The sequence below is a fragment of the Lates calcarifer genome, linkage group LG6 (genome assembly GCF_001640805.2).
Source record: "Lates calcarifer isolate ASB-BC8 linkage group LG6, TLL_Latcal_v3, whole genome shotgun sequence".
In the NCBI taxonomy this organism is placed as follows: Eukaryota; Metazoa; Chordata; class Actinopteri; family Centropomidae; genus Lates; species Lates calcarifer.
Window position 1 is genome coordinate 13,587,243 of NC_066838.1, and position 16,446 is coordinate 13,603,688.

Genomic DNA, 16,446 nt, shown 5'->3' on the forward strand with positions numbered 1-16,446 from the left:
TCATTTTCCTTGACCTGACAACAGGGAAACCCTCCTGAGAATGAATGTGAAAAATAGCCACAAAAAAGCGTTTGTCTGATATAACTGCCGTTTCGATTCAGCTTCCTTCATGTGATTTTTTTTTTTTTTTCCACTTTTCAACATTTTAATAAGCAGCTGAGAAAGAATTCACACTGACTGTTTATGTAACTGACTCGAGTTGTGAAAATTTCTTCCAACTTTTTCCACCATCCAAGAGGTAATTGGATTAATGGCAGCTGATCATTTTTATTAGCACAGATTAGAGATTGCACCAAAACTCATGGGTCAGAGTAATCATAATGTAAAAACAGACATATAGGTGCAAACTCTGGCTGAGAGTCAACTTCCCACAGGCCCTGCAGCAGTTCTGTTATCAGAGCACCAAAACCCAGACTCTGTCTCCTCCTGCTGGACAGAGAACTGCTAAGGGAGGGCAGTTATGAGGTTCAGCTCAATAGTAAAGACTGATACACAAATTAGACAGTAATTAAACTAAAGGTAAACCATGTTACAATCAACGGCTCCATTTTTAAGGTATGGACTCCTCTGCTGGTGGTTTTTAGTAGTGAACACATCAGATAGATAAAGAAGTCAACATTAGAATCAAATTTCCACTGAAAACCGGTCATAATTATGTTTGAATAGTCTGACTAACATTCAGATTTCTGCACGAGGATTGTTCCAAACAGACAGCAACTGTTCAACTCTCTCTCTCTCTCTCATTCAAAAATCAGATTAACAGTACATCTGTCAGAGGCAGTTAAAGACATACATCCATTAGTGAGTCGTCTGCTTTTCACTCACAGCTTCATGTTCAGGAATCTGGACCGCTCCGAGGGCCACTTTCTCAAAATTAAGCATGTTCTTGTTTTTGGGTTCAGAAGTCACTTGACCATCTGACAATGCGTCCATTGTGACCGGCTGCTACATGGCGCATCAAAGAGGTGATTAACCAGTTGACAGGGCCGCGGGGGACAATACTGCTCTTTATGGGGGAGAAAACAGTGCAGCCACTCACATCACTGGGTGCTGGCTGGGGAGACCACAGCACTGCTTCCACATGCAGCAGCTGACAACATGAAACCAAAATAACTGCACATAAAGGGAGACGTATAGAGTACATGGTGTATACACTGGTGCACGTTCCAAAAAAAAAGAAAGAGGTTTTGATCACATGCATTTGTTTGCTGCATGTTTCTATTTTTGTCACTGGTATTAAGTGCCAATATAATGTTCACACTAATGCAGTCAACTTGACATATTGAGGGTAAAAGTACCAGTCTGATGATTGATTAATTCAAATGCTTTATCAGCTTTATCTTTTCTCTTCTGTGTACACCTACTGTGAAATTAAACACAATTCTTATCTCTTTACTACATGTACCACATTGACTTAGTAGAATTTTTTCTGTTTGCAGGCTCAGTGCAACAACAACTGAGTCTGCAGCTTGTTAAAAAAAAAAAAAATGACGGACCGACCTCTGATTGGTGCATAAATCGGGCTCCTGGCCAATCACATGTCCTTCTCTGGGAGGGAAAACCCAGCATCAAAATAAACTGCCACTTGTTCGCCTTTTTCAGTGTTGTAATTGGCGCGTTTTATCTGCTCTTATTATCGATGTTGCGTGCGAAGTTTTAGGGAGGGAGCTGCATTTCTCCTTCACTTTGGCTTCATGATTTTGGATTTCCTTTCTCATCTTACAAAGACAGAGCTTGGAACCTAAATATTTTTTTGGTTTTCTTCATTAAAGAAAAAAAATACATCCATACTTTCCTACACAGCTGTTCGGAGGATTACCCAGACTTGTATGATATGATATTATCTCAGTAAACAGATTGGACATCAACATGAACCAGTGGCTAGTCGTTTTTCTGTGTGTGACGCTATCATGGAGGCTGCAAACAGCATCAACCCAAACCCATGAAGGTAAGACCGTTTCAGATCAGACACCTTATCTAGCCTGTTAAAGGAGATATTTAACTTCAACCAGGAAGGTCAAATATGTTAAACATAGTGATGCAGCTCATTATTCCATGTTGTCTTTGCTCTTCCCATAAATGTTCCTGCTTGAATTCACCTGTTGGCTGTTACTCCTCAGCATTATCTGCCTGCCTTGAAAGGTCACAGCTGCTAATATGGTATGGATGCAATTATATTGTGTAACAGAATAGAATAGAATAGAATAGAATAAATGCTATAGACTAAATATTCACCCTCATCACTCCTGTCCTTTGTCTCAGATTACATGATACTGTGTTCTCCTCCTTGAGAGCCTTTTTTATTGTTAGCACTGAGCTACAATAAAGGCCTTAATGCTGCAATATATCACCACTTTATATACTGCTAGTGACGAATGGCAGCAACATTAATACCCTGGTGGAAGTTAAATTGCCTGCATGGCAGTGGCCCCATTTATAAAAAGTTACTGAGGACTGTAACTTGCTCACAACTACATTATAGTGTGTTGTAGTATCTCGCACACTTTCTACTAATCACTCATTTACTGTTTAAAAGTTTTTGAGTTTGCCGTGGAATATATAAGATTAAAGTTGTTCAGATTATGTGGGTGCTCATGCAAGTGTTTTGTATATACATGTGTGTTCTAATTGGCCTGCAGCTCTCCCAGATTAGCCACGACTTCCACTTCTGTTCAGTGTCAGCGTTTACTCAAGAGAATCATTCATAAATGAATAAGTGCATGAGGATATAGGTTAGGCTACAGGCATCTGTCAACATGCAACTCTCCAGTATTGTCCATAAAAATACATGCAAGTGTTTAAAGCTCAGCATGTTTGAAGTATGAGCTGTGTTTACTGCTGCAGGTGCCTAATTGCTGCACATTAAGGACCAGCACCACAGTTTTTGTTGGTAGTTGGTCAGTGTGAGATGATGTGTACGTCTCCTTCCGTTCACGATATTTCCCTTCTCTCTGCCAGAGTGTCCGGCTCACACATGGCCCATTGTCTTTTGGTATGATCTCAGCAAGGCAGACCCCCCACCCCCCACAAATCAGACGCACACATACGCACATGCACACACACAAAAGCACTGTCTGTCACTGCATCACTCTTCACTCACTGGGACACACTGACCACATTTATAGCTTTATCACAATGAGGCACTTTGTCTGCTGAAAAAGCCCTGTTCCCTCGACCCTCAGCCTCTTCTCCGTCAGCCCCGGGCCTATACTGCTCCATGTAGCGGGGGTTACAGCCTGCTTGTTTTACTCTGCTTCACATCAAACTCTGCAGCCAACACAGCAGCACACACATCATCAGGAAGACTCACCAGAGCCATAAATACTGCAGAAACAATGCAACTGTCTATCTATCTCTCAGACATTCTCCATTTGTTCAGCTTCAAAAGATCATACTAGTACACTAGTACACCATACTAATCATGTATAGTTTAACTGTCTCCCAATTCAAATACATGCTGCATGTATTTTCTTACCACTCTATCCTGTCATTGGTTTCCACTCATTTCTGTATGGTAAAATCACATTATAGTTAGGTGATAGTGGAGTGTAAGTGCAGATTGATTAGCAATGCCTCTGCATCATGTTGCAGTAATGACACTGATGAAACATAGTGCAGACCTAATGTTGACGGTGGTGGACTACACAGCTCAAACTACTGTCAAGAGTCTGCTTGTTGATTTTCATATCAGGGATGCAAACCAGAGGTTTTCTAAAATGGTAGGAAAATCTGTTTGTGTGCAGAATCTTTAGTTGGGATGCACAGCATATGTCATCAGGACTAAAACATGTAAAACCACTGGCACTGTCCTTTGACACGCAGGATTCTTTATAATCTAGATCTATGCTTTTAGAAGTAAGTGCCTTCCCTTCTTAACAGCCCTAAAGAAAGAGGTCACTTTTTTCAAGTCTTTCTTAAAACAATGCCAACAAGCACATGAAGGAGTTTTGTTTGCTGTACTCGTTCAATCTGTCCATAATGGCCACAAAAGGACCCCTTCTTAACTTCAGTATAAGTGAAGGGGGGACAAAATCCACAGACCTTTTTCTGTGTAAAAATGACCAAAGTTTCACTGAAGCTAAAACAAAGCATAATCAGTCTGAGTTAGCTTTATGTTACTGTCCGTTTGGTGTCACACAAGGGAATTTTGCATCAAAAAGACGGCAAATTTGGAAGATATCCACTTGATTTGACTAACTCCCACTACAGACAATTCATATTAGGGTCACCCGAATGAATGAGGACTGTGGATCTTGCCCCCCTTTACTTTCAGGAAGTTACCTTAAGGAGGGATTCCTTTGTGGCCAGTGTGGATTGATGGAACAATTATGGTGACCAGTAACCCCTAGTAGTATACATACTGTGTGGACATTCGAGAATTGTTTTAAGACAGACATGAAAAAATGTGAACCTGTCCCTTAAATCACCTAGTTTCCCTCAGACATCAGAGTAACAGGTGTCTTTCTTCTCTGTATGTGTCAGTGGTGTGTCCTGGTACACAGAACGGACTGAGCTCCACAGGGTCCCAGGAGAATCAGTACAACCTGATTAAGGACCGGTATGATGGCTGTGAGATCATCATGGGAAACCTGGAGATCACTCAGATTGAGAGTAACTGGGACTTCTCCTTCCTCAAGGTAAACAGCATCCCTTGTTTTTCTGAAGTGTGCTTTTTGTCAGGCCCCCCCTGCCAGATCCTGTCAATGGACTTTTTTAGACAAACCTCCTGCTTTAGAAGTAGAGTGCGTGAAATTATCTTCCTCTTCCCTCCAGACAATCCGCGAGGTGACTGGCTACGTCCTCATCGTTATGAACCACTTTCAGGAGATTCCTTTAGGGCAACTACGGATCATTAGAGGAAACAGCCTGTATGAAAGACGCTTCGCCCTCTCTGTCTTTCTCAACTACCCTAAGGATGGCTCCAACGGCCTGCGACAGCTGGGGCTCGCAAACCTGACAGGTGAAGAACATTCATACATTTCCTAAATGATTTTCGTGGCAATGTGCTTTATGGTAAACAAACGTCACCAAGACAGGTGTGCATTTCATACCTTGTAGAGTAAAAGATAAGCCTCCAAGACTGAGGCCTGTTTTCTAGTTTTTCCAGTGTGCAATGCAGATTCTTGAAAGTGGAAAAAATACGATGTCTATAATGTCAGTGACACTGACAGATTACAGCCCCCATATACAGTGTAATTGTTTGGTACATATGAGGAAAAAATAAAATATTTACGAACCCTTATAAGTGCAAGAGGTTAGGGAATAAGTGGGTAACAACTTTGTGTTTAAGGGGGACTAAATTTCCCTGCAAGTACTTTTAAATTACTGACCTAGTTTATAATTACAGGGTAGAGTAATATTGTTACTGGGCAACAAGATGGAGAAATGGGTAGAGAAAAGTACCTTGGGGAAATAACATTGTAAAAAAAAAATTTAAATACAGAGTACTTATTACCATTGGTGAAGACTACATTTGTGTTGCTGGGGAACAAAACATCAGCCTGCATGGGAATAATGGTGTTACTGCTATAGCTATAACATAGACATGTTTATGATGTGATAAAATACAGGGGAATGGTGCAGTTTTGGGGTCTGATGTAATGTCTATTAGGAGATAAAAAATTATGTTAGAAAGAATCAACACCACATTTTACATACAGAATAAGTTAAAGCTGCTGCCCCCTGTCTGTATTGTGTAATTATTTAATATGTTTTTAATATGCACCCTAACCCCCAACTGCTTGCACTTACTGGTATGCATCCGGTCATATTTTACCCAATATGTACAAAATATTTACATTGTGACTTGCGAGCTATGAATTCAAAGTGTTGAGAATATCCTGTTTGGGTTTTTTTTGTGTTTATAGCTTATATCATGTCTCACCCATTTTCCTCACAGAGATTCTGGAGGGAGGAGTGCAGATTATCAACAACAAATACCTGAGTTATGGCCCTTGGATCTACTGGCAAGATATCGTCAGGGACAACAATGCTCCGATTGAAATCCAGTACAATGGAGAGAGAGGTCACTGTTGGGATAGCCCTATTTCACACTTCCCAAATTATCTTTAGATTGTCTCTGTCTTATGAGTGCTCTCTGTCTTTCTGTCCTCTCTTCCTCTCCTTCTCTCTCTCTCTGTCAGGCCCATGCCACAAATCTTGTGGAGATTACTGCTGGGGGCCAAATGAGGACCAGTGTCAGATCTGTGAGTGCCCAATTGTTCTGTTTCCATTTTACCATTTTCTCTCTGTGTTTCTCTCGCTCCTCCTCCTCCTTCTCTCTCTCGCTCTCTCTTTGCTGAATGTCTTTCTTCATAGACAGAAATACACAGAGACAGAGGGAGATGCACACACATAAAGACACAACACGCACACACATTGCACACTGGTGACCTCTGTTCAACCCGCCCTCTCCTGTGTGTCTCAGTGACTAAGACGGTGTGCGCTCCGCAGTGCAATGGCCGTTGTTTCGGGACGAGCCCCCGGGACTGCTGTCACATAGAGTGTGCAGCAGGATGTAAAGGCCCTCTGGATGTAGACTGTTTTGTAAGTGCTTTGCCTCCGTCTCTCTGCAGGAATCTGCTCATAAAATAAAGACAAAGTCAGTCTATGCAGACAGTAAAGCGTAGGTTTATCAAGGGTTTCATTGCAGACTGCTTTGTCTCTTGCTTTTCTAATTCCAAATCCATGTTTCCAGTCACATTTGATTCTATTGTAATACACATACTTAAAAGTCAAGTCCTTTAAGGATCAAACTGGTGGATTTTATCCATATTTTATCAATTACAAACCACACACTCTTTGGAGTTGTTTCCCTTCTCCCAGACAGCTATTGGCTTTTGTTACAACAATACTGTACAACAGAGTGATGTGGAAATCCCCTTACAGACACTTGATACTTGCTCACCATGGACACTCAGCCCACTTTGCTTTTTTTGCTGTGTTATCAACCTGTGGTAACACAAACCTGTAACAGTTGTGCACATGAAATTTTCTCTCTCTCTCGCTGGTGTGTCTGAGATTCTTTTTGAGACATCAGGTTATTTTTGTCTTTTGGGTTTGATATTTCTAGTAGTTTGTGAATACAGTAGTTTGTGGCAGAGGACTTAAAAATCCATGGTACCCTTTCATGAAAAACCAAAAATGTCAGAGGATGACCAAAATCTCTAAGATTCATCCTCTGGAGGCCACGAATGGCAATGCATTAATAGATATTTCAGTCTGGGCCAAAGTAACAGCCTGATAAATACAAAAAAATCAACATAAAGGCTTATATAATGTTATTTTGGAGAGGAGTCAGACATCATATTAAACTGTGTGTGTGTGTGTGTGTGTGTGTGTGTGTGTGTGTGTGTGTGTGTGTGTGTGTGTGTGTGTGTGTGTGTGTATACCTGCGCAGGCATGTCGTAATTTCAACGACTCCGGAGCCTGTGTGCAGCGCTGTCCCCAGACTCTGATCTATAACAAGCAGATGTTTCAAATGGAGACCAACCCCAATGCAAAATATCAGTACGGATCCATCTGTGTATCTCAGTGCCCGAGTGAGTATCCCCTGTGTGTTGATGTGTTCATATCCACAGCATGTTTTCTTGTTACTTTGCTACTTGTGCAACTGCAACTTGAACCATGTTTTCTCCCAGCCCTCCTAAAACTGCAAACTCTTGTCGTATTGATCTCAACACTGTAACTTATGAAAAGATGGCGTCAGGCCTGACGCACGCTGCTGTTTGTTAAATGTTTTTTCTTTCTCCTTGTAGCACATTTTGTGGTGGACGATAGCTCCTGCGTGAGCGCCTGTCCTCCAGACAAGATGGAGGTGGAGAGAGAAGGCCAGAGGCAGTGTGAGCTCTGCAGTGGACTCTGCCCAAAAGGTGGACACTAATAAATACTTCTCTCTGGACTTACACAAAGTTTATTTGTCGGTCTTCAAAACTAATTGTCATTGTCGGGCCGTCCCTGCAGTGTGCGAAGGAACGGGCGCCGAACACAGACAGACCGTGGACTCCAGCAACATTGACAGCTTCATCAACTGCACCAAGATCCAGGGCAGTCTTCACTTCCTGGTCACAGGGATTCTTGGGTAATTGTCTGGCCTCCCTGAAGAATCTCAGAGCACGGTGCCCGCATAGTCAGCAGGTTCATATTGTGTTCTTTTTTTCTTCACAGAGACGATTTTAAAAAGATTCCACCCCTGGATGCCAAAAAGCTGGAAGTGTTCCGCACTGTCAGAGAAATAACAGGTTTGATTGTATAGTAAAGTTTGTTGATGTTAATTTATAATGAGGCTCTCCTCCCTTTAATTCATTATACTATAATGTAAGACATTAAACTTGCTTGAGGTGACTAAACTACAGCAGTGATCTTTTAAACTGCATGAAGTTACATTCAGTCATATAGTAACATCACACAGTTTTATACTAAATGTTCCTAAAATCACGGTTTAATAACGTCGCTGTGTGTTTTATGTTCAGATATTCTAAACATCCAGTCTTGGCCCAAGGAGCTGAATGATCTGTCCGTTTTTGCGAGTCTCACTACCATTCAAGGGAGGTCGCTCTACAAGTAAGGCTGCAAATGACGTGTGTGTTTTTTGTGTGTGTTTGTCAGTCTGAACTGGCCCAGAGGAAGTGGATCTATGTTGAAATTAATCCAGTGAATTTACCTGATAAAACAAATAATCTTAGCTTCACATGGAGCGAGCAGTACTAAAACTGTTATGATTTAGTAGTGCTTACAGTGAAAAGAAAAATGAAGAGAATCTTGTTTGAAGCAGGTGCCTTATGTGTCTTAGTCTGGTTCTGGAGTTTGTGTTCTTGCCTAAACCAATATCTATCTGTGTGACATGTTAAGTTTGTCTCATAACCATGTGTCTACACTCTACACCCTCTAACCTCTCTAGGTGGTTTTCCATGTTAACGCCTTATGACCAGCCTGTGTGTGTGTGTGTGTGTGTGAGAGAGAGAGAGAGAGAGAGATCCCTATAACGGCAACATCCAAACTGCAGCGCACCATTTGGCATTGAAAATGAAACACAATCAGCAGAAACAAACAAGTCTTATTATCATTATTTGACATTTGTTTCAAATATTTCTCCAGCTAGCTCAAAAGTTTTCTGTTTCTGTCTGTTTTCTTTTTGTCTGTATCCACCAACCCTCAAAACCAAAGGCGTTTTTCTCTGATGGTGATGCACATCCCCACTCTTACTTCGCTGGGTCTGCGCTCCCTCCGGGAGATCAGTGATGGCAGCGTGTACATCAGTCAGAACGCCAACCTCTGTTACCACCACACTGTAAACTGGACGCAGCTGTTCAGAGGCCGCAGAGTTCGAGTCGACAACCTCAACAACAACAGGCCGCTGGCAGAGTGTGGTGAGGCGAGCTCGGGGTCTGGCAGAAAAAAAAACAGTCCTCTATGTTCCAAATGAAACGCTAAACTTATGTTATGTTTGGGTGACTTCAAACTGGAGTGTTAATGAAAATGTCAGTCAGTAAGTAATCAGTGACTTATATAAGTATCTTCATATACCATGTTGTGGTTAAGAAATGTAATTATTTATTATCCTCTTGTGTCTTACAGTTGAATACGATTGAGTGAAATGTAAGAATTATTGTGCTGCAGCAGGCACCTGATGCTGTTCTCACTTGGTTGTGTGTGCAGTTGCAGAAGGCCATGTGTGTGACCCACTGTGTTCAGACTCAGGTTGCTGGGGTCCGGGGCCCGACCAGTGCCTCTCCTGCAGGGACTACAGCCGAGATGGCACATGTGTGGCCAGCTGTAACTTTTACACAGGGTCAGTAGATATGAGTTGATATTCTTGTGACTGATGTTCAGGTGTTGAATGTATAACTTTTGTCTAACTGTACTTTTATATATATATATATATATATATATATATATTGTGCCCCCAGATTTCCAAGGGAGTTTGCACAGCCTGATGGTGAATGTGTTCCCTGTCACCCAGAGTGTAAGCCTCAGCATGGGAAAGCCAGCTGTACTGGATCGGTAATAACTTTTGGCCATTCATAATATCGTGGGTGGCATGACTCTACAAATGCTACATAACACATAAAATAATCAAATATTTCCTACCACGCTATGTTGTCTTAATGTTTCATACCAATAGTACAGTGTCAATGTATTATAATGACAGTACTGTTGAGACATGAGTAGCTGTTTGTTAATCACACAATGATGTCTATCTAAATTAGTGAAAGAAATTTGATTTGAATCTCTAAAACAAATTTGATTCTACTGCCTTCCATTAAGAAATTTGTTATTGACTTTCTGCCATTTCTTGCCCATTACATTACAAATTATAATCAATAATGGCCAATGGTAATCATTCATTTGGCCTGGAATCAAGCTATAAATACTACACAAAGATTATTTCTTCTACTATGTCTTGGTTTGTCTCTCTCGCTCTGTTTTAAATTCTCCGGTATTTTTCTTTCTTCCTTCCTCTCTCTCTCTCTTTGGTAGGGTGCAGATGAGTGTGTGGTGTGTGCCAACCTTCGGGATGGTCCTTATTGCATGTCATCTTGTCCCACTGGAGTAAATGATGGACAAAAGGGACTAATCTTCAAATACCCCAACAGGGAGGGTCACTGTAAACCATGCCACCACAACTGCACACAAGGGTGAGACTTGGCTTAAAGTGTACATATGTATATGTGTGTATATATATATATATATACACATACATATGCGTCTGTGTGTGGTGTGTATTTTCAGATGTTTCCACCCATATATCACAGTATTGACTAAGTGAATGTTGAACATACGGATGTGTTGTCTGTTTCAGATGCTCAGGCCCAGGATTAAATGATTGTTTAGGGACAGCCAGACTGGCAGTTAGCAGGTGAGTGTTGCCCCCTGCTGGTGAATATATAAGACTACACTGCCATGTGTAATTACTGCAACTCACTGGGGTGCATGGGATGTCATTGCCATTTGGCCAACTCATGACATCATATCTCTTTAAATTTTCCTATCCCTGCTTTTGACCCTTTCACCTTGTATCCCCACACTTTCATCTCTCTCTGCTCACTCTGCAGTGGTCAGATCACAGGTATAGCTTTAGGTGTGCCGGCCGGCTTGATTTTTTGCCTGGTGTTGTTTTTCCTGGGAGTGCTGTACCACCGAGGCCTGGCCATCCGTCGCAAGAGAGCCATGCGGAGGTACCTGGAGAGTGGAGAGGTGGGACTTTTAGAGACAATTAAACCCCATGAGCTGTCATGAGCTTCCTCGGATTTCACCGTCATGTGTATTAATGTTCAAAGAGAAAGGGGGAAAAAAGTCATATGGGAATAACTGTTGTTTTTTGGCAGAGCTTTGAGCCACTAGGTCCAGGAGAGAAAGGTACCAAGGTTCATGCCCGCATATTGAGGCCCTCAGAGCTGAAAAAAATCAAATCCCTTGGCTCAGGAGTTTTTGGCACAGTGCACAAGGTAGTGATTAACCTCTGTCTGTGTCTTTTTTAAAAGACATTCACTGATTATCCACTGATTTATGTGTTATTATAGTTTTAGTCTCAGACTCATGAGAACTGATGTGACTGCAGCTGCGCATTTGATTTGTGTTAAAGGGATTTTGGACTCCAGAGGGAGAGACAGTGAAGATCCCCGTGGCCATTAAGACGATCCAGGATAGCTCAGGCCGACAGACGTTCACTGAGATCACTGATGTGAGAATCAAACTCTCTTATACTCCTGATAAAACATCTCAGAAATAGCAGAAATATCACAAAATATAAGTAACACAAAAAGAAGCACTAGGTGTTTTGTCATCTTGCTCCCCGTGTAGCACATGCTATCCATGGGCAGCCTGGACCATCCCTACATCGTTCGGCTGCTGGGCATCTGTCCAGGTGCCTGTCTGCAACTGGTGACCCAGCTTAGTTCGCAGGGGTCCTTACTGGAGCACATCAGGCAGCACAAGAACAGCCTGGACCCCCAGCGCCTGCTCAACTGGTGTGTGCAGATTGCTAAAGTGAGTGTGCTTGAGATCTTTTTTTGAGCGACCGGCTGTTATGAATAAGCTGTCAGAATATATTTAATACGAGTGCATGTGTGTGTGTCTCAGGGGATGTTCTACCTGGAGGAGCACTGCATGGTCCATAGGAATCTGGCTGCCCGTAACATCCTGCTGAAGAATGACTACCAGGTCCAGATCTCTGACTACGGTGTAGCAGACCTCCTTTACCCCGACGACAAGAAATACGTCTACACTGACACCAAGGTTATTTTGACTCATTCAGTTTGAGATGCACTTTGAATTATTAAGTTACAGTCGAGAGGTTTTCCCTGTCTCTTCAAGTAATGGAATCAGTCTGTAATAGCTTGACTGCAATTTGTCTCCTAATCCAGACACCTATAAAATGGATGGCGCTTGAAAGCATCTTGTTTCGAAGATACACTCATCAAAGTGATGTCTGGAGTTATGGTGAGAGGCTGCGTGAGTGTGTGTAGCGTGTAATAATAAATAAATGTTCCTGTTGAAAGCTGCTGTCTCTGAATTTTGGCAGGGAGAATTTAAGTGCACCCTCTTTCTTCCCGGACAGGGGTGACAGTGTGGGAGATGATGTCATTTGGGGCAGAGCCATATGCCTCGGTGCAGCCTCAGGAAGTACCGAGTCTGCTGGAGAAGGGTGAACGCCTGTCGCAGCCCCACATCTGTACCATAGACGTCTACATGGTCATGGTTAAATGTGAGTGTGATAAAACGCTGCTCCAATATGCACAAAGAGGGTCATACTTGATCCGGATCATTTTACTCCTTCTCCTTAGGCTGGATGATTGATGAAAATATAAGGCCAACCTTCAAGGAGCTGGCCAGTGACTTTACTCGTATGGCGAGAGACCCACCGAGATACCTGGTCATCAAGGTGAGGCAGTGGTGGAGGAAGTGTCCAGATCCTTTGCTCTGCATTGAAAATGTTACCCAAGTAAAATAAATGGGGAAAATGTACTTATAGTGTTGAAAATAAAAATAATAATAATTATATAAAGAGCTGCTACCACTACTGTTAATGATAATAATAATTCTTATGGGCTAAAAATATTGATTATATTCTCAATGAGTCAATTGATTGTTTGGTTTGTAAAATGAAAAAAAAAAAGTAGTGATGCTTGTCACAGTTACCAAAAGCCCAAGTCACGCCTTTAAATGCCTTCTTCTGTCTGACAAGGAATCAAACATCAAAATAATTTTTATTATTACTGTAATTTGAGACTTTAATCTGAGACCTCTAAGAAGCTGGAACCAGTTTTGCTTTGCAGTTTAATTAAACAATTTTAGTTAGTTATTGATTTTTTTTCCTGTGGACTGACTAATTATTTAATAAACTAATAAACTCATATTTTTAAAGCTCTTCATATGTTTTCTATGTCAAATCGTAATTGGTAAATGTAGTGCAGTAAAGTACAGTACTTGAGCATATGTACTTAGTGACATTCCACCACTGAGGTGAGGGTATCACTCATTAGTCCACTGGCTGTTGACTGTTTACCTCCATGTTATTCTTTATAGTTGGAAGGAGGCGAAGAAGCCTTGGAACAAATGCATCGGAGAGAATCAGAGCGAGGTCTTCTGGATGCAGATTTGGAAGATCAAGATGAAGAGGGACTGGGGGATGGTTTTGCTACCCCTCCTCTTCAACAATCTCCATCTTGGAGTCTGTCCCGGTCACGGATTAATTCCTACAGGGTAATGAAACACATCTTAGATCTGATCATAAAATATCATAAAATAAAACAGAACGTAACACTACTTCTCCCCCAATATGTAGAGTGGCACCTCTCAGACTGGACCTATCGGATACCTGCCTATGACACCGAGCCCTGTGGACAGCATCCGCCAGGTAGGACACACACAATGCAAACAAATGCATTTTCACGCACTAAGACTAATGTCAGTTGATGTTTGCATTGCATGGGTGATAAAGTAGATATATTTAGTTGTAACTCTCACCAGTTTCACTTTAATCAGAATTATACTACACTTTGCCAGTAGCCTTATTGAAATCATCATTAAGACCCAGTGCTGCCAGTGGTTTATTTCCTCAGGAAGTGAGACACATTAAAATGAGTCATTCAGGTCCAACTGGTCCCATTTTCAAAATGACAAAATTAATTTCTATGAGCTGCTGCGTCAGTCCACGTCTTTGATTTTCCGTCTCAGCTGTGGTTTCAGAGGTCTCGTCTGAGCTCGGTGCAGACGCTGCCTGAGAGGTCAGAGGTCAGGGGGAGCGGCAGAGAGGCAGAGCTGCATGAGGAAGGTCTGCAGACTGGGAGTCTTCACAGGACCCGGTTTGGCTCAGAAAGAGGTATCCCTCGCATATCCATTGGCCGGCACAGGAAGCTTTCGACGGCTTCAAGTCCATCCTCATACAAGGTCTGGACGGCACAGGGGGAGGAAGAGGTGGACCACTACGGCTACGTCCTGCCTGGGTCACCTGGCACTTCAGAGAGAGGTAAATGATTAGCACTTAAATGGGAACATGCTGCCTTGTCCTTTGTTTTCTTGCATTTGAAAGTAATAAAATTCTTCCCTGATCTTCTTTCTTCTACACATTTTTAATGGCTCACAGTCCCTAGATTCTCTCATTCTAGCCGAAGAAACTCAAGGCTGAAGAGTAATTTGTCTCTCGTGGTGATAAATCCTTCCCAGGAGTATGAAATCATGAGCAAAGAGTCTCCCCCCTGCTCGACCAGAGGTGTCTCATCTCAGGCAGCGGCCCCCTCTGTGACACTTTGCAATAAAACCTTGCCTTTACCTTCTCCGACTTTCATGGCCTCATTACCTGTAGAGGATGCAGCAGATGTGGAAACACTGACATCAGACTCAGCTGTAAGAAGTAAGCAAGTAGATGAGGATCATGAGGGAACTCTAACAGAGCAAAGAGAGTCTACAGAGAAACATCAGCTGCCTGGGGACTCTGACAGAGGGATAGGAGCTGTGGAAGACCAAGAGGAGGCGGCCCGAGGGATAGGTAGGTACGAATACATGGATATCAGATGCTCCGACTCGACAGAGGGAGAGGATCCGGTATGGGAGAGACGTGGGAGTCAAACATCTGCAAGGAGCGCGGCAGAGACAGACAAAACAGACCAAACAGACCAAACAGTGGAGGTGTTGAAAAAGGAGCATGAGGAGGGAGAGGAAGAGGAGAAGTACCACAACACAAACAAACAACCCACACATCAGGGGAATCTGAGTGGTATGGTCATGCTCAGGCCAGATGTGCTCACAGCTGGTGGGGGAAAGGTAGAGGAGTATGAGGAGATGACCAAATTTGGAGTGGTGCCCAGTGGTTGGGAGCAGGCAGACTACCAGAACCTCCCGGTGAAGGGGAGGGCTGTTTCTGAGGAGGTGGGCAGTGGCAGGTGTGCGGGGATCGGGGGATACATCAAGGTGTGTGCTGGCATGGGGGAGCCTGGCAGCAACACATCGTTTGACAACCCAGACTACTGGCACAGCAGACTGTTCCTCAAACCAGATGCTGTACGCACCTAATAATGCGGACTGGGACAGAGATATAGCAACTGTTACTGCGATAAAGTTTGGGAATTTTGTATGTTTAATTTTTTTTTTTTTTAACAGTTTTTTTCTTTGAGTTCCAGCATTCAACAAGCTTTGAAAGATAAAAGTTGAAAAAAGAAAAGAAAAAAGAAATACACCTTAAATCTCATTTTACATTTTCATGGTGGAGTGCATAAATGTTTCTGAACTATTAAATGGTACAAAACAAACAAAATTAGGGCAGGCAAAATGTGGTGTTTGCCCATGAACTAAATAAAGAGTACTTTACATCACATGCTTCACTGTTATAATAGCTGTGTCATTTGTGAGATGAGGTGTTCCAGTCCAATTTATATAGAGCAGTCTTTTTGTACAATTTATTATGAATCATTAAATAAACAAATAAATACGATTATTTTGCTACTATCCACTCATTTGTGTTGTTGATGTGTGTACAGCAGGTTTTTTTTGTTTGTTTTGTTTTTTATCAATGTGTTGGAGTGCTTTTATAAAATAAAGAAATAAGATATCGACTTGTCTTAAAAGTGCTCATTCATTTATTTAACTGTCTTTATTTGATTTTATTTTTATTGCGACGTGAATCATTAAATAACACAAACAAACATGATGCACATCTCCAGTGACAGTGACACTGAACAGCAGAAAATGAGATGGAGGCCTGGGAACGCATCAGTGACGCACTCGCGCGCGATTTGGTCAAAGACGAAGCAGATCAAAGATGATCAGGGGAGTGAGAGTTACCCGTATCGTTCTTCCGCTTTTGTTCAAATCCAATTTGCTGATGCACGTTACACAAGGAAGTAATGTGAACTCTGTAACTTAATTATTCGTATTTTGATGATGGTTTTTGCATTTCATATCCATATGTACGTATTTTTCCAATCTTTCCCAGACTTCATTATTTAT

General features: G+C 42.1%; 1 protein-coding gene across 1 annotated transcript; it reads left to right on the forward strand.

Annotated features, from left to right (window-relative positions):
- The first annotated feature begins 1,609 nt into the window (after positions 1-1,609).
- On the forward strand, positions 1,610-16,052 carry erbb3b (erb-b2 receptor tyrosine kinase 3b). Its single transcript, XM_018666187.2, has 28 exons — positions 1,610-1,948; positions 4,483-4,637; positions 4,774-4,960; positions 5,900-6,025; positions 6,144-6,206; positions 6,428-6,546; positions 7,400-7,541; positions 7,758-7,871; positions 7,963-8,080; positions 8,167-8,240; positions 8,472-8,562; positions 9,166-9,368; positions 9,658-9,790; positions 9,909-10,002; positions 10,480-10,637; positions 10,802-10,858; positions 11,055-11,196; positions 11,328-11,447; positions 11,585-11,683; positions 11,803-11,988; positions 12,082-12,237; positions 12,366-12,441; positions 12,560-12,706; positions 12,786-12,883; positions 13,528-13,704; positions 13,787-13,858; positions 14,179-14,470; positions 14,588-16,052. Exons 1-28 carry the CDS (start codon positions 1,870-1,872, stop codon positions 15,511-15,513), a joined length of 4,404 nt encoding a protein of 1,467 aa, XP_018521703.1. The 5' UTR covers positions 1,610-1,869; the 3' UTR covers positions 15,514-16,052.
- The last annotated feature ends 394 nt before the right edge of the window (positions 16,053-16,446 follow it).

Coding starts and splice junctions, on each gene's coding strand:
- erbb3b (XM_018666187.2), top strand. CDS start 1,870: ATGAACCAGTGGCTAGTCGTTTTTCTGTGTGTGACGCTATCATGGAGG. Junction 7,542..7,757: donor CTGTGTATCTCAGTGCCCGA/GTGAGTATCCCC, acceptor TTCTCCTTGTAG/CACATTTTGTGGTGGACGAT. Junction 8,081..8,166: donor CTGGTCACAGGGATTCTTGG/GTAATTGTCTGG, acceptor TTTTCTTCACAG/AGACGATTTTAAAAAGATTC.